Source organism: Ammospiza nelsoni, chromosome 17, assembly GCF_027579445.1.
Source record: "Ammospiza nelsoni isolate bAmmNel1 chromosome 17, bAmmNel1.pri, whole genome shotgun sequence".
Taxonomy (NCBI): domain Eukaryota; kingdom Metazoa; phylum Chordata; class Aves; order Passeriformes; family Passerellidae; genus Ammospiza; species Ammospiza nelsoni.
This window is the reverse complement of record NC_080649.1, coordinates 1027481-1044472: the sequence shown is the minus strand read 5'-3', so window position 1 is coordinate 1044472 and position 16992 is coordinate 1027481. Positions and strand designations below refer to the sequence as shown.

Here is a 16992-nt window from a genome sequence, read left to right as displayed (position 1 = left end):
CCTGGGCCCTACACTCCACAGGGAACAGCTCCCAGCCAGGCCCCAGCACCCCACAGAGACACCCAGGGGTGCCCTCAGACTGTGCAGCACAAACACCCAGCACGCCACGAGGACTCAGGAAGGTTTGGGGACACAAACAGTGGTGGCAGCCCGGCAGGGGTTTTATTTTTTTATTTTTGTTTAAATATTTGTTGCCAGACTTGGTATAGGAGCAAACGTCTTCACAGCACCACGAGCCATCTACAATTCAGAATAGGAAGAATAAAGACGAGTAGAGGTGAAATCTAAGCACAGAAGAGCAGGGAGCAGCACCAAGATGCAGAGCTGGACAGATGGGATACGATACAGAGTCCATAACTTAATCATAAAAAATATATATATGTATATATCCATCATGTAGAACTTTATGGATTTTTTTTTAGATACATATTTTTTTTTCTTTTCAACAGATAATTTCAGGCGGGTGATTTATTTATTTTTTTAAATTATTTTTAAAGTCTTTTTTTTTTGTGTTTTGTTGGTTTTTTGTTTTTTTCAAAAGAAATTTCAAAGTTGTGCCAAACACATCTGGATCAGCGACCACAACAGGAGAGACGGGGGGAGACAGGGCAGGGGGGGAGAGGGAAGGAGGGAGAGACCACTCCACGTCTCGAGAGAAAGAAAGGAACAGCAACACTTCTGTTTGGAAACCACAAGCAAAAAATGCATTCATCAGGACTCAAGCGACTGAACCAGACTCCAACTCCAGTTTGTACAGGAATATACAGCGGCGCATCCCGCGGGACACGCCGGGCACACGCACCCCGCGTGCACACCCACGCACACCCACACGCACCCAGACACAGACCGACAGCAAAAGCGAGGAAAAGAAACCGAACCAAACCCTGAAGACACTCCAAAGGAAATGAAACACCTCCGGTGTAAGAATTAACAAAAACCTCCATAAAACAAGGCACATCCTTTGAGTTCGTAACGGTGGAAAAAGAAAGACGCGACACTGAATCCCAACGGAAAACCCGACCAGAACCGCTTGCACGTACCTTCCACCCAGAGAAAAGGTAAATATTGTGCTACTCTTAGAATGAGTTTGCCACAAGACACACAGCTTAGTATAATCTAATAGTTTTTCTCAAGCTAAAATCCATTTTTCTCTTGATTTCTTTTAAACTGCTTTATATATAATTGCTAATATTTTTAAATCTTTTAAATATATATTTGTTAAAGTTTATTTCTTCTTTATTATTTTGGGGTTGGGGGAAATCTGCTTTATATCCTTTTTTTTTAATTTTTTTTTTCCCCTCCAATAAATTAATACTTTTTTTTTTTAATAGCTTATCACCGTCCTGTCCCCAGGTGGGGAGGGGCCGGGCAGGGGCACGTCCCGCTGCCCCCAGGGCCACCGCCAGCCTTGCCGCCCCCGCCAACGCCGACCGAGAAAGAAAACAAAGTTTAAAAATCAAAATTAAAAACGGAGCAAAGAAACCCAAGTGCATTTGCCCGCCCGGCCCCGCCACCAGCAAACGCCGTCGGTGACACGCGGCCGGCGGAGCCACCGCGCCGGGCAGGGCTTGTGCTACATTCGGGCGGCGGTGACCCGCGGCACCACGGCTGCCAGGGTCAGCCCCGAGCCCCCCGAGCCCCGGTCCGGAGCTTTGTGTTGCTTTGTTTCTTCTGTTGGGTTTTATTTCTGTGTTTTTTGTTCGTTTGTTTTTTGCTTCTGCAAAAGGGAGTCCTGCCGGAGCCGGCGCCGAGTCCGTGAGCACAATCCTGAGGTATCTTCTTCTTTGTGCAAACCCCGAGGGACGGGATGTCCGGGAGGGGACGGCTGTACAAAGGGGACGGGGGGAGGGCGGTGGGGCCGGGGGGTCGTGGATCGTTGTGCCCTTGTGCCCACATAAGCCCTGAGGTTCTCGGGGCCCTGGCGCCCCTCACTCACTCCAGCATGGCATCCAGCTGGTCCGCCAGGTCGTCGAACATGCTGCCGATGTCGTCCAGGATGCTCACGGTGCTCTTCGACTCCACGGCCGAGCTGGAGAGTGACAGAGACGGGTCGGGGCAGGGCATGGTATGGGGACAGGGCACAAGTCCCCTGGGCCCCATGGCACGGCCCTCCTGCCCCTTTGTGCTGCGGCGCCCAGCACTGTGTTCCCAGTGCCGTGGCACAGTGTTCAACCTCCATGTCTCCTGTGTCCCCTCTCCAAGGTAGGCCCCAGGGCACCCACATGCCACCCTTGCCGATGCTGCGCCAGATGACCTTCAGTGTCACCTCCCCAGGGCAGTTCCAGCCAGGGTCCCCTGGTGCCCCACCGGTGTCCCCCAGCACCACCTCACTCCCACCGTGGTGTCACAGCCTGATCCCTGTGCATGCTCCTTATGGCTTGCTGTGCTCGGTGGCACCGAGTGGCCTCACACCCTCCTGGGGCCCACAACCCACCCCTGCACCCCCTTACTCTGCCGCCTGACTGTCCTCCTGCTTGATCTTCTCCTCCACGGCCTGCAGCGCGGCCGCCAGGGACGCGCTCGTCTCCTCCAGCTTCTGCTGCGCCAGCTCGGGGCCGCCGCTGTCCACGGACGGGCTGGCGATGGTGGAGCGGGGCGGCTTCACGGGCACCTGCTGGGGCTGCGCGCCGGGCGACAGGGGCTTGGCGGGGCTGGAGCAGAGCGAGGGCGGCGTGCTCGAGGGCTTGCCCGCGGGGCTCAGCTGCCGGGCTGGCGACGGCGCCGGCGTGGAGCTGGCGCTCACCGACTGGATGGCGGCGTGGGGCTTGGGGGGCTTGGGCGCCGTGGGGGGCGGCGTGGGCTTGGGGGACACGGGGGGCGGCGTGCCATGGACCCGCTTCACCTCTGCGGAGAGAAAGGAGAGGGGCAGGAGGGCGGCGGGGCCGGCTGCGACCCCCGGCGTCCGCCCCGCGGAGCGCCCGTCCCGGGGGCTGGCGGGGCACCTACCTGGGCTGCCGGGGCTCGGGATGGGCACCTTTTTGGGGACGGGCACGGGCGGGCCGGGCATCTTCTGCGGCGGCTGCGTCAGCACGGGCTTGGGAGACACCGGCGGTTTGAAGGGCTTCTTGGGCTCCGCGGGCGGCGGGGCGAACTCGGGGCCGTCGGGGCGGGCGGCGGGCGGCGGGGTGGGCGGCGGTTCGGCCCCGCTCAGCTCCGAGGCCGGCCGCCGCTTCACGGTGCCGGTGCCGTTCTGGTACACGGCGAGCGTGGTCGGCTCCAGCGCCGGCTCCTTGTCCTTGGCTTTGGGCCGGCGCTTGACGGTGTCGGACTCGGTGAGGACGAAGCGGACGCCGTCCTGCTGGCTCTGCCTGGCCCGGATCCGCCGCTTGAGCGTGGCGCTGGCCTCCACCTTGGCCAGGTCCCCGTGGCGGTGGGCCGGGGACAGCCCCTCGCCCGTCTCCCCGCGGGCCGGCCCCAGGGGCCGCGGCCGCTGCTTGATGGTGAGGGTGCCGTCCTCGGCGAAGGGGATGCCGTCGGGGGAGCCGCCGCGTTCCACCCGCAGCCGCTCGCCGGGGCCGTCGGCGGCCGCCTCCGACCGCACGCTGTCGGCGCGCTCTCGGCGGGCGGCTGCCACCAGCCCGGTGACGGGGCCGCTGATGGTCCGGCGCCGGTTCACCACCTCCCCGTCCAGCCCGATGGCCTCCTTGTGCTTGACGGTGGCCAGCACGGTGGCCACGCGGGCGCGGTCGGGGCTGCCCGGCGGCGGCCCGGGCTGTAGGTAGTAACCCTCGGGCGCCTTGGCCGGCGCCGGCCCCGGCCCGGCTGCCACGTGCGGCTTCTGCAGCGCCAGGGCGCGGGCCCCGCCGCCGATGGACGACATCTCCAGCATGGCCGCGATGCTGCGCACGCTGCCGGCGCTGCCCGTGTCCACGCTGCCGCCCAGGTCGCTCGCCCGCCGCTGCTCCCGGCGGCCCTCGCCCTCGGCGCTCGGGGCTCCCACGGCCGCCTCGCCCTCACCCTCCTTGGGGAAGTCCTCGGCCATGCCGGCGCTGGAGATGGCGGAGCTGGAGCGCTTGGGAGGGGGCGGCGGGGGTCCCTTCTTCTTGGGCCGGACGGCGAAGGACTGGCTGCGGTTGACGTTCTTGTCGCCGCCGGCGGGGGCCCGCACCGAGTGGCTGCGGCCCACGCGGCGCTGCACGGTGGCGTAGGGCCCCGCGTCCGGCACCAGCAGCTCGTCCCGCTCCTGCTCGCTGTCGGAGGCGGCGTAGCGGTTCAGGCTGTGCGCCCGCTTCTTCGGCCTGCCCGGCTCCTCCTCGCCCTCGCCCGCGGGCGGCAGGCACAGCACGGGCACCGAGACGGGCAGCACGGGCACCCCCGGCGGCGCCGCCTCGCCCTCGGCGGGCTGCGGCAGGACGTAGGCGAAGCCGCGGTGCGTGGGCGACTGGGGCAGCGAGCGGGGCGAGGCCGGGCGCTCGCCGGGCGGCAGCAGCTGCGGGGTGGGCTTCACCTTGGCCGTGGCGTGCGGGGCCGCCGGGCCTTGCGGGGACGAGGGCCGCGCCTTGCCGGGGGTCTGCGGCGGCGTCAGCTGCCCGGCAGAGGCGGGGAAGGGCTGCCGGGGCTTGCCGGGCACCGGGGGCACGCTGGCGCGCTTCACGGGGTGCCCGTGCCGGGGCGGGCGGCTCTCCTTGGCCGGCGCAGGGGGGCTCTCCCCGGCCCCCTCGGCCAGGTACTCCTGGCTCTTGGAGATGGCGGCGGCGGGCGGGCCCCGCGGGCCGTCCCCCAGCAGCTCCTGCGAGCTGCTCATCCCCCGGGCGCGGCCGCCCAGCCCCGGCGGCGAGCGGTAAGCGGGGCCCGCGGGGTTCGGCGCCTTCTCGGGGGGCTCCTCGGGGCCTTCGCCCGTTATGGCCACCTGCAGCTCGCTGCTGAGCTCGCTGTCCTGGAACGTGGTCATCTTGGGCGACTGGCACTCGGGCGGCTCCGGCGGCGGGGACTCGATGGCCAGCACCTCTGGGCTCGGCCCCGACGCCTTCCTCTTCAGCGTGCCCGGCTCGTACTTGCCCAGCTCGGCGCGCTGCAGCTCCGCCAGCTTCTTCACCGCCAGCATCAGCTTCTTCTGGTGGCCTGCGGGCGGCACATGCCATCAGCGTCACCGCCAAGGGCACCATGGGCAGCGCCGCGCGCGGGGCCTTACCCAGCTTGGTGATGCCGATCTCCTGCAGGTCCTCCCAGGTGATGTCGGTGATGAAGTCGATGTTCTCGTAGCCGTTCTCCACCAGCACCTTGTAGTACTGGGACAGGCCGATCATGGAGAGCCACAGCGCCAGGTTGGCCTGGGGAGGGGGCAGGGCATGGATCAGGAGCTGGCAGCAGGGTCTGGCCCTGCCACCCAGGCACCCGCGGCACACAGGAGAGCCCATCTTGCTCAGGGATCACAGCCCCAGGGGACTCTCCCTGTCCCTGTGCTGTCCCTGTGCCCCACAAGCATCCTGGCCCATTGCCAGCCCTGTTCCCATGGGAAGCCTCTCACTGTGCCCAGACATTGGGGCAGGAGGGGTGTCACAGTGCCACATCCACAGGGAGGACAACTGGCAGCAGCCTGATGGGCCCTGGGGAGCTGCCGGGACGGAACATGGGCAGCTCTGGGACCATGGAGCCAGCTCCACCCTTGTCCAGTGTCACCCTCCCCCGAAAGACAGGACGGGACTCGTTGCCACCATGGCTGTGGCTTCTGTCCCCCTGGCCCCGCACGGCCCTCACCGGTTTGTACTCGGGCAGCCACTCGGGGATGCTGAGGTTGTTGATCTCGGAGGCGATCTTCTTCCTGTGGCCCGGCTTGGTGACCCCGATGGCCGTGAGGTCCTGGGGCAGAGAGGGGGGTCAGTGCCGCCCTGCTCCGGCCGCGCCTCCCTCCCACCGCCCCCGGCCCCACCTCCGGCGTCATCCTGCTGATGGTGGTGATGTCGTAGCCGGCGTTGATGAAGTTGGGAGCGTAGAGCTGCAGCTGGAACTTGCAGAGCCACTGGTACACGGCCTCCGAGCTCTGCGGAGAGGGGACAGATGGATGGGGCAGCTCTGGGGATGGGGACCCGCCCTGGGGATGGGGACCCGCCACTGCTGCCCCTGTCCCCCAAGCCGTCCCCACCCCACGCTCCCCACGGCACCCAGCGCTCCCTGCTCACCTTCCCCTCTGATGGAGGCTCCATTTTCTTCAGCTGGGGCTCGGCGGGGGGCTGGGGGGCGTAGGGGGAGCTGGCCACGCTCTGCGACCGCGACGAACCTGCCGGAGGGGCGGCGGTCAGCGCGGCCCCGGCTCCGGCCGAGGGAAGGGAGAGCCGAGCCCTGGCCTGGGCAGGTGCCACAGCCCCGGGCTGGCAGGGCCAAGGCAGGCACAGGAGGGCACACAGGACACCCAGCCCAGCACAGCAGCCCGGAGCACCCGCGGTGCCCCGAGCAGGGTGCTGCTCCTCGGGGAGGGGCAGGAGAGCTGCTGCACCCTGCACAGCCCTGAGCAGTGGGACCCAGCCAGACCTGTCCCCCAGAGCCAGTGTCCGTGGAGCCCAGGCAGCAGCCAGAGGGGCTCTTGTGCCCAAAATCCTCTGGTCCTACTCCTCTGGCCTTGCCACCCGCCAGGCAGGCTCGCAGGAGCTGCTCATCCCTTGGGCTCTCCCACGGGCATCCCTCCAGGGTAAGGAGGGCTGCCCTGAAATTTTTCCTTTATGTTTCTGATCAGGATGTACAAGGGAAGCCCCTTCCCGCACGCCAGCAACTGCATCTTCCATGTGTGTGTGCATCCCCCCTGTGTGTGTGTGCATCCCTCCTGTGTGTGCATCTCCCCTGTGTGTGCATCCCCCATGTGTGTGCATCCCCCATGTGTGTGTGTGTTTGTGTGTGCGTGTGCATCCTCCCGTGTTTGCATCCCCCCTGTGTGTGCATCCCTCCTGTGTGTGCATCCCCCCGTGTGTGTGTGTGTGTGTGTGTGTTTGTGTGTGTGTGCGTGTGCATCCCCCCTGTGTGTGCATCCCTCCTGTGTGTGCATCCCCCCTGTGTGTGTGTGTGTGTGTGTGTGTGTTTGTGTGTGTGTGCGTGTGCATCCCCCCTGTGTGTGCATCCCCCCTGTGTGTGCATCCCTCCTGTGTGTGCATCCCTCCTGCGTGTGCATCCCCTCTGTGTGTGCATCCCCCCTGTGTGTGTGTGTGTGCGTGCGTGTGCATCCCCCCTGTGTGTGCATCCCTCCTGTGTGTGCATCCCCTCTGTGTGTGCATCCCCTCTGTGTGTGCATCCCCCCTGTGTGTGTGTGTGTGTGTGTGTGTGTGTGTGTGTGTTTGTGTGTGCGTGTGCATCCTCCCCGTGTTTGCATCCCCCCTGTGTGTGCATCCTTCGGGCATCTGCATCCCTCTCGCGTGGGCATCCTCCTCACATGTGCATCCCTCTGCCGTGTGCATCTCCCTCCCGTCTGCATCCCACTTGCGTCTGCATGGCTCCAGCGTTTCCCCCTCTCCCTAGCAACGTCTGCGCCCCCTCCCCGCGTGCCCCCCGCCCTCCATGTGCGCGCCCCCTCCCGTGAGCGCATCCCCCTGCCCGCCTCTCCCTGCCCGCGGCCCGGGCAGCTCTGGGCGTCCCCCCACGCCCACGCCCACGTGTGCCTCTCCCGTCTGTCCCCCCGCTCCCCGGTCGGTGCCACTCCCGTGGCGTGGGCACCCCGGTGGCGCGGCCGTGCTCCCGCAGCCCCCCAGCGCGGTGGCGGTGCCGGGCCGGGGGTGACCCCGCTCGGGCTCCAGCAGGGCTGGCGGGGGGCCCGGGAAGGGAAGGGGCCGGGGAGCAGCGGTGCCCCCCCTGCCCGCCCCGCGCCGCCCCCCGCCCCCCACGGGCCCCCACTAACCGAGGCAGGAGAAGGCCTGGCAGCAGCCGAAAGGCGACAGAGTCATTTTTTACCCACACGTTTTTCTTCTGGCGACGGGTGCCGTGGCAATAAAAAAAAAGACAAATCCCTGGATCCACGGCACGGCCAGGGCTCCTCCTGCTCCGGCAGCCGGGCGGCCGCAGCACGCACCTGCGGGGATGTCCTGCGCCTTGGCCGGCCCATCGCCCACGGCACACTCTTGCGCAGAAGCCTTCTGGGAAAGGACCGTTGCCAGCAGCTGAAAAACACCCCGGCAAGGGGGGAGAGCAGGCACAGTGAGGCGGGCGGAGGGGGCCGGCGGGCCGGGGCTGCGTGTCGCCGGTGTCGCGGGTGTCGCCGGTGTCGCGGGTGCCGTGGGTGCTGCGGGTGCTGCGGGTGCTGCGGGTGCTGCCAGCTCGGGCGAGGGTGGGCAGGGAGGGTTGCAGCAGATTTCGGCGGCAGCGGGGAGAGCGGGAGCAGCAGATGGTGCTTTGCCGGCAGCAGAGCCCACGGCACCGCCGCACCCCAAAGCCAGCCTGGCACAGGCCCAGCCCGGGCTGCCGGCACGGGCTGGGGGTCCCTGTGCCCGCAGGACGGAGCCCCCGTGGCTGGCAGCGTGGCACGCGCTGGGGTGTGGGCACGGCAGGCAGGGTGCCAGGGGATGTGGGCTGGCGGGTGCTGGGGTCGGCGGGCTGGCAGGTGCCATCGCCAGGGAATGGGACAGCCCAGGGGCACTGCAGGGCTGTTGTGGCAGTGGTGGCAGGGCGGCGTGCAGGGCAGTGTGCAGCCATGGTGGCAGCAGTGTATGGTGGCAGTGTGCCATGTTGGTGGCAGCAGTGCACTGGTGGCAGTGTACCATTCCAATGGCAGCAGTGGATGGTGCTGGTTGCAGTGTGCTATGCCAGGGGCAGCAGTGCACTGGTGGCAGTGTGCCAGGATGGTGGCAGCAGTGCATGGTAGCAGTGTGCCATGTTGGTGGTGGCAGTGCATGGTGCTGGTTGCAGTGTGCCAGGCTGGTGGCGGCAGTGCATGGTGGCAGTGTGCCAGGCTGGTGGCAGCAGTGTGTGCAGAACAGAGCATGGTGCAGAGGCCCCTGCGAGTGGCAGCAGAGACATGGCACAGCAGCCCCCATGGACCTGTGGAATGTTTTGCAGGGCCTGAGCCCAGGTTGCCCAGGCAGCACTCAGGTGCCAGCTGGAGGGGACACGCTGGTGGCCGCTGTTGGTGACAGCGTAGCTGGTGGCACACAGGTATCGATGACACTGCACAGCACCCTATCAAGCACCAGCTGAGGTCAGGCAGGCAGCAGACGCTGCACAGTGCGGCCAGCAGCAGCTGGCACGGCCGCCTCGGGGCTCTCCTTACCTTGACACCCTCGGAGCCGGCGTGCAGGGCGTGCGCCCCGCTGCCCGCGCTCTGCCCGCTCCCCGAGCTGCGCGCCGAGGCCACGCTGCCCGTGCTGCCCAGGCTGCTGCGGTCACCACCTGCACACAGGGGAGAGGCTGTCACGGCTCTGTGCCCCGCTCTTAGGGACACCACGGCATGGCAGTGCCCCACGGAGCCTCCGCCGCGTCCTGGCACGCGCCGCACATCCCACCAGTGCCGTACCTGCGAAGGGTTTCCGCAGCACCCAGATCTCCTCGGCGGGCGCTGCCGTGGCCGATCCGCCCTGCGACGGGGACAGGTGGGACGGGCTCATGTCGGCCCCGCGGGACCCTTGGTGGCAGAGCGGAGAGAGCGGCTGTCAGGTGTGTGGCACTGTGCCCGCCTCGCACGGCTGTGGCACGGGGAGGTGACCACGGCCCCGGGACTGGCACTGCTGCACGTGGGAACAGCCCCACAGGGATGGGGTGGGAACAGCCCCACAGGGAAGGTGTGGGGACCCCGGCTGTATCCATGCCCAGGGATGCCAGAGCCATCCTAGGGCCCTGTCCCACCCCAAGCTGGCAGAGGTGACAGTGACCTGTCCTGGGCTCCATCGGCAGAGCATCCCCTCCTCACTGCCAGCCAGGACAGACCCATGGTGGGGTGATCCAGTGCCCTGGCAGAGCCTGGACAAGGGACAGGGACTGTGCCATCCCTTCACAGGACAGGATGGGGACATGACCAGTGCAGGGAGCAAAGGGAGCTGGGCAAACTCAGGCAGTGGGGACCAAGGTTCCCACCCCACTGTCCCCTGTCCCAGGCCGTGCTGGCCATGTCCCTGCAGCTGCCTGCACCCATCTGTGGGGACACTGGGTGCTGAAACCCAGGTGACACACAGGGGACACAGCAGTGGATGAAAGGACCTGGTCCTCCTCTGGGGCAGGGCATGGCTCCTCACCAGCTCCCTGTGCTGGCCACCTCTGCCAGGTCCCACTTGCACCAGGGACAGCCAGCTCCGAGTGCAGGGGGAAAACAGCATCAGGTGAGATGGACAACAGCCCTACAGGGCCAGTGCTGCCACGGCCCCACCACGGCCCCACCACTGTCCTGCCAGCCATGGGGCACTGCCACCCCGCCACCAGCTGTGGGACATTGTCACCCCACTGCCAACCAGGCCAGTTCTGTTCATGGAGCTGCTCGCTCCAACAGCACCAGCCATAGCAGGGGACAGGTGGTACCAGGTGATAAAGTCACTGAAGGAGCATAGCAGGGACAAACAGCCTCACCAAGTCAGGCTGGGACATCCCTGAGCTGCACATGCCACGGTCACACCAAGAGGAGTCTGGCCTAGTGCAGCTCCATGTGATCCCAGCAGGAGAGAAAGCCCCAGGGCAAAGAAGTGCTCCCTTGTCCCCAGTGCCAGCAGAGCCACCCAGTGCCCCCCAACACAACCTCCTTAGGCACTGCCACCGGGGCATGTGCAAAGAGCCCTGGCCCCAGCCACAGAGGACAGAACCCCTGCAATCCCTGCTCCTGGGTGCTCCTGACGCACAGCCCTGCAGCATCTGTCACCTGCCTGTGTCCTGGGGACGGTCCCCAGGGCTCACCTGGGCTCTGCCTGCGCTGAGCCAGCCCCGAGGGCATCCCCTGGGAAAGCCCTTCCAGCTCTGCGTGCACAGCCAGGACCTGCTCAGAGCTGGGCCCTGCAGGGAGCCTGTGGCCAGCAGAGGGTCCCTGAGCCCGTGGCACTGAGATGTGACACTGAGAGGTGGCACTGCGCTGCCAGCCCTGCCTGGCACAGGGCCGTGAGTGCTTTGGGGGTGCCCATGCACCCGGAAAGGAGCACGGGGACACCGGGGTGGGGAGGGTGGCTGTGCCTTGGGCTGTGCCAGCAGCCCTGGAGCAGGTGTGGAGGGAGCAGTGGCAGTGTGTGCCACCCGAGTGCCCCCGCTGCCCCCGCTGCACGCATGCACGCGCATGCACACGCTGCATGCACACACACACACCCCTGCAGCCCCCGTGGGGGCGAGAGGCCGAGCAGAGAGAAAGGACTCGACACACGCTTTAGAGGGAAAGAAAGGAAAATCCATGGAGAGCACGAAGCGAGCGGTGAACTACCTTGTCCGTAACGCGGCTCGTCGGCACTGCTAGGGGAGAGCCTGTGATAGCCAAAGGAACTGAAAAGAGTCTGATGGGAATGTGGTGGTGGAGGTGGAGGTGGAGGCAGGGAATGGAACGGATGGGACGAGGCGTCACCGTTTAGCACAGCAGCCCCGTAAGCCGGGAGCGGGATCTTTTGGAAGTGTTGGGGGATTGTTACAGTCTCCCATGAACCTGATAATAAAACATAACAAGAGACAAAATGAAAAGAATCAAAATAATAGAGGCACGTTCAGTGCCGCCAAAAAAGAAAAAAAAAAAAAAAAAGGAAAGGAAATAAAAGAAAATTAAAGAAAGGGAGGAGAAGGCAGCAAATCAAAAATGCGACCAAAGGGACGTGGAGAAGCCAGAACCGGGACCCAGGTGATGCGGAGCAGAGCTGAGGAGCAGCAGCGGGAGCTCAGCACAGGCACAGCCCAGCACAGGGCACGGACGCATCCCTGGGACAGCCCCAGGGTCAGCTCACGGGCTCTCACAGCCAGGCTGAGGGTCCTGCTCCCTGCAGGGCCATCCCAGGGCTGTGGGGCTGCAGGCAGGGCCGGGCTGGGGCCGCAGCACTGCCACCCCCATGTCCAGGGTGAGCTGTGACACAGCGCCTGCACCCCACACTGCTGCCACCAGTGGGGTGGGTACAGAACCTACAGCCTGGCTGGCACTGCCGTGGGCCAGCTGCAGCCCAGGAGCCACAGAGCACAGCCCAGGAGTCACGGATGGCATCTCTGCTACTGGCACACGACCCACACCTGGAGGGTGGCTCTGACCCTGCCTGTCCAGCGCCAGGTGCCTCCAGAGATGCTGTGGGTTGTCCAGCAGCCACTTGTGCTGCCGGGCTCCTGAGACACTGCTCAAGTGCCACCATTCCCTGCCCATGGCCCCATGGTGTGGCTGCCCCCAGGATCCAGTCCCAGGGCAGGGGTGAGATGGTTGATGTGGGGCCTTTCAGTGCTGCCTGCAGAGGCACCAGCCCCATTGGGACTCTCCTGGCAGAGGGCACAGCCCAGGGGGCTGCAGACGCCCCCAGGAGCCTAAAGGGATGACGATGGCAATGGGGATGGGAACAGGCAGCCACAGGGCAGGGGAGCAGGGGCCGATCCCTGAGATGGCCCTGGCTGGAAAGGCGCTCTCTGTGTGCCCAGCCTCTGCACAGACCCTGAGCACCAGCTCCTGCCACCCCACTGCTGTGCCCGTCCCCCCAAACCTCAGTGGCACCCTGGGTCTCCTCATGCACCAACCTCCCAGCACCTCAAACGCCTCCCCCAGCCCAAGGGCAGCCAGGGCTGACCCCAAACACCCCAGGGCTGCCAGCACCAACCCCACAGACACCACAGCAACACGGACCCTGCACACTGGATGGGAGCGCCAGCCCCACAGGCACCATGGGGACACTGACCCCACACACTTTGGGCGCCATCCCCATGCCCATGGCGGGGACACCAACCCCACATGCATGAGGGGCATCACCCCTCTTTGCCCTCACCGCTGCAGCCCCACAGCCCGGTCCCCACCAAGCCAGGACGGGCTCCCCGGGGCTGGGGGTCTAGGGGGGGTTATTTGCCTGTTCGTTTGCTTATGGCCTCCACGAGGCTGGAGGGGAAGTATCCCACGCGGTCGTTGCCGGTGCGGTTGTCGTGGATGCAGCCCTTCCATCGCCCGTCCGCGTGCTGCTCCAGCACCTGTGGGCGTGCCAGGTCAGGGCCGGGCCGGGGGCTGGCACTGCCACCGCGCCGTCCCCGGCCCCCCCGGCCGCACTCACGGTGATGACGTCCCCGGCTTTCACGTTCAGGCTGGTCAGGTCGTAGTTGTTGCAGTAATCCTTGACGGCCCGGACCTGCAGGGCTGCGGAGGCGTCTGTGGACGGAACGGGGGCGTCAGCGGCCGCGCGCCCCACGGGGGTTGGCACCCCCAGCCCGGCGTCCCTGTGCCAGCGCGGCCGCCGTGTGCCCTCCAACCCCCTACCCCGCAGCATCTGCTTGATCTCCTTGCCGGCCTGGCTGGTGGTGAACTGGTTGACGATGTCCAGAGCCGTCTGGTTGTAGGTGTTCCTGACGTGGGCGTTGATCCCGCTCTGCAATGGCACCGAGAGGGATTGGGAGGAGGCTGGTTCCCGTCCTGCCAGCCCTGGGACTCCCTAGGCCACCAGCAGACCAGCAGCTGGAGGGCACAGCTCTCAGACCTTCGTGTGTACCCCCCTTGCGACCCTCACCCCTCAGTGCGCATCCCCAAGACCCTCAGAGCCTTGGTACATCCCTTCCAGAACCCTCAGAGCCTTGGTGCATCCCCTGCAGGACCCTCAGAGCCTTGGTGCATCCCCTGCAGGACCCTCAGAGCCTTGGTGCATCCCTTCCAGGACCCTCAGAGCCTTGGTGCATCCCCCCAGGACCCTCAGCTCTGCTCCCAGGGAGGGCTGCACAGGCTGCTCTGAGCCCCAGCTGTGGGGTCACCCCTTCCTGGCTGGGTTGGGGGTGCCTGGGGCCATCTGGGGGTGCCGAGGGGGGCCCTTACATCCAGCAGCAGCCGCACCACGTCCGTTTTGCCGCAGAGCGCGGCCTCGTGCAGCGCCGTGCCCGCCTTGGTCTGCCGGTTGATGTCGATGCCAGCCTGCAGCAGGAGCCTGCGGGGCACAGCGGGGTCAGGGGGGCACGGGGGGCGCGGGTGCTGCCCCCCCTGCCCGCGGCACGCACCGGATGATGTCGATGTGGCCGTTCTTGGCGGCCAGGTGCAGCGGGCTGGTGCCGTTGGGGTCGGTGGTGTCCCCCGGTTTGGGCTCCAGCAGCGCCGCGCACATGTTGCTGTTCAGGAGCAGTTGGACCACCTGGCTCAGCAAACACAGACGGAGCAGGGCTGCAAGGGCGGCTCGGCCGCCCCCGGGCTGCAGCCCCCGGCCCCCGGCCCCTGCCTCCCCCTGCCAGCAGCCAGAGCTATCCTGCAATGGTGTTGGCACCAAACTGCCCCGGTGCCGGCCATCCCTGTGCCCCTCCAGCAGCCCCGGGACCTCACAGTGCCCCTGTCCCCCTCCCAAGGGATCTCACAGTGCCCCTGTCCTGCCCCGGGACTCACAGCGCCCCTGTACCCCTCAGAGTGCCCCTGTTCCCTCTCAGAGACCTCAGAGTGCCCCTGTTCCCCCCCAGTCCTCCTCTGGGGACACCCATCCCCGTGAGAACTTACCCCGACCCGGCCAAACTCGCATGCCAGGTCCAGGGGCGTCTTGCCCGAGTTGTCCATGATGCAGGGGTTGGACTGGTGCTGCAGGAGCATCTCCGACTGGGGACAAGCAAGACCCCGGCCTGGTGAGGGCAGGGCTGGAGGGGTGGCACCCCCCCCTGCCAGCCCCGTGCCCTCCGTACCACATCGTAGTGCCCGTGCTGTGCCGCCAGGTGCAGGGGGATCTGGCCCTCGTCTGATGGGATGTTCACAGAGGAGCCTGCCTTCAGCACCATCTTCATGGGCTCCTTCTTGCCCTGCCAGGCTGCGTAGTGCAGGGGCCTCATGCCTGCAGGGGCAGGAAGCCGTGAGCCTCCCATGTGAGCTTTCCATGTGCCAAGGCAGCGGGCAGAGCCCGCAGGGGCACGGGGCGGGGGACCCGGGACTCGCCTTTGTTGTCCTTGATGTCCACGGCAGCCTGTGCCTCCAGCAGCAGCGAGATGAGCTCTGTGTTGCCGTTAAGTGCCGCATGGTGCAGAGCTGAGAACCTGGGGAGCGGGCTGGTGTCAGGGGCCACTGTCCCCTCACAGCCCTGCCAAGCCCTGCCCAGCACCGCAGCCTGAAACCTGCCCCTCTGCAGCACCCGGGGCTGCCCTGCCCTCCATGTCCCCGGGAAAGCCACCCCCTATCCCTCTGTGGGCTTTGGGGTGAGAGCTGCTGCAGGCCTGGCAATGCTGAGACCCCTCTGGGCAGGGCAGGCACAGAGGATGGGGGTACCGGGAGCCCCCTCCCCAGTGACCCACTTCCCCCAGGCTGGCCCCAGCAGTGGGGCCATGCAGGGTAGGGCAGGCATGGAGGGTGGGGGTACCGGGAGCCCCCTCCCCAGTGACCCACTTCCCCCAGGCTGGCCCCACGAGCACAGATGGCAGCGCTGCCGTGCCCGGTGCCGTGCCCAGCTCTGGGGTGGGGAAAGCCCCCGGCCCCGCACCCCTCTGCTCTGGCAGCTCCCGAGGCTCCCGCCTGGGAAGCAGGCCAGGAGCTGACCTACTTGTGCTCCCGGCAGAGGCATCCTCCTCCGTGTGGCTGCGCTGGCACCCACCGTGCTGCTGCACAGCGTCCCCATCCCGTGCACAGCATCCCCATCCCATCCCATCCCCAGGGCCACCCCGGTGTCACCGCCGGAGCATGGCAGCCCCCAGGACACGCTGACCTCTGTGGCTGCCCGGTGCCCGAGGGGCAGGTGTGGGTGACAATCCCCCCGGCCCCGTTCCCCAGTGCCCACGGGGCTGTGGGTGACAATCCCCCTGGCCCTGCGTCCCCAGGCTGAGGGGACAGGTCCCGCGGGAAGCAGGCTGCAGGCGCGGCGGTGCCCAGGAGCTGTGGCTGCCATCCCCAGCGGGGCGCGGCGATGTGAGCAGACAGCCTGCACAGGAGGCCGATCCCCAACGTCTGCCTGGGAAATGTCAACATTTTCCGCTCCAGCGCCCTGCTCAGATCCGCTCAAGATGGTGCAAATCGCAGCCTGGCCCGCGGCTGCCTCGGGGGCTTCCCTCGGGCACCTCCTGGCCCAGCCGGGCACCTCGGCCACGAGCAGGGGAGCAGGGCACCGGGGCCAGCACCGGGACACCAGCACGGTGCTCACTGACACGGGGACACCAGCACGGTGCTCACCAGCTTGGGGACACCAGCATAGTGTCACCCATGCAGAGACACCAGCACGGTGCTCACTGACACGGGGACACCAGCACAGTGTCACCCATGCAGAGACACCAGCACAGTGCTCACCAATGTGGGGACACCAGCACAGTGTCACCCATGCAGAGACACCAGCACGGTGCTCACTCACATGGGGACACCAGCGCGGTGCTCACTGACACGGGGACACCAGCACGGTGCTCACCAACGTGGGGACACCAGTACAGTGTCACCCATGCAGAGACACCAGCACAGTGTCACACATGCAGAGACACCAGCACGGTGCTCACTCACATGGGGACACCAGCGCGGTGCTCACCCATGTGGGGACACCAGCACAGTGTCATCCATGCAGGGACACCAGCACGGTGCTCACCCACAGCACTCCCAGCCAGGAACGAGGCAGCACTGCCGGGATGGGGAAACTGAGGCACAGAGTTGGCTGAGCTCACACAGAGCAGAGCACAGCCAGGCTGCAGCCTGCATCCCAGGCATCCTTTCCAGGAGCAGTGCCTGAGGCTGGACGCTGCTCCCCTTGTGCTTCAGCACCCCCTGAGCCTTCCAGGAGCCAGACACGAGCCGGGCCCTGCCTGCAGCTGCCCAGCCCTGCCACGATGCTCAGCCCTGCTGCTCAGTCCTGCTAGCTCTGCTGAGCCTGAGGTGGCCCCTGGGGTGGTGCCCCTTGCCCCCGGCACAGCCGTGAGCTGGCAGGTACCAGGGGATGCCCACTGCCACCACCATGGTGACGAGGATGAGGAGGCAGCCGGGCTGCTGTGGCTGTACATCCCCAGGGCATGGCCTCCCGTTCTGCT

At 66.2% G+C, this 16992-nt stretch overlaps 1 protein-coding gene across 1 annotated transcript in view; it reads right to left on the bottom strand.

The window, feature by feature from the left end:
• Positions 1-156: 156 nt before the first annotated feature.
• CASKIN1 (CASK interacting protein 1) overlaps positions 157-16992 on the bottom strand; it is a 31426-nt gene continuing 14590 nt past the window's right edge. Inside the window, exons 3-20 of the mRNA XM_059484312.1 lie at positions 14936-15033; positions 14689-14834; positions 14510-14605; positions 14026-14156; positions 13847-13955; positions 13301-13409; positions 13098-13192; positions 12900-13017; positions 9428-9535; positions 9185-9303; positions 7991-8078; positions 6120-6217; positions 5870-5980; positions 5698-5799; positions 5132-5270; positions 2947-5061; positions 2451-2844; positions 157-2029 (exon numbers count right to left, since the gene is read on the bottom strand). Of these exons, the coding sequence (XP_059340295.1) occupies positions 1933-2029; positions 2451-2844; positions 2947-5061; positions 5132-5270; positions 5698-5799; positions 5870-5980; positions 6120-6217; positions 7991-8078; positions 9185-9303; positions 9428-9535; positions 12900-13017; positions 13098-13192; positions 13301-13409; positions 13847-13955; positions 14026-14156; positions 14510-14605; positions 14689-14834; positions 14936-15033 (4273 nt within the window). The 3' untranslated portion in view covers positions 157-1932. The remainder of the gene's footprint in view (positions 2030-2450; positions 2845-2946; positions 5062-5131; positions 5271-5697; positions 5800-5869; positions 5981-6119; positions 6218-7990; positions 8079-9184; positions 9304-9427; positions 9536-12899; positions 13018-13097; positions 13193-13300; positions 13410-13846; positions 13956-14025; positions 14157-14509; positions 14606-14688; positions 14835-14935; positions 15034-16992) is intronic.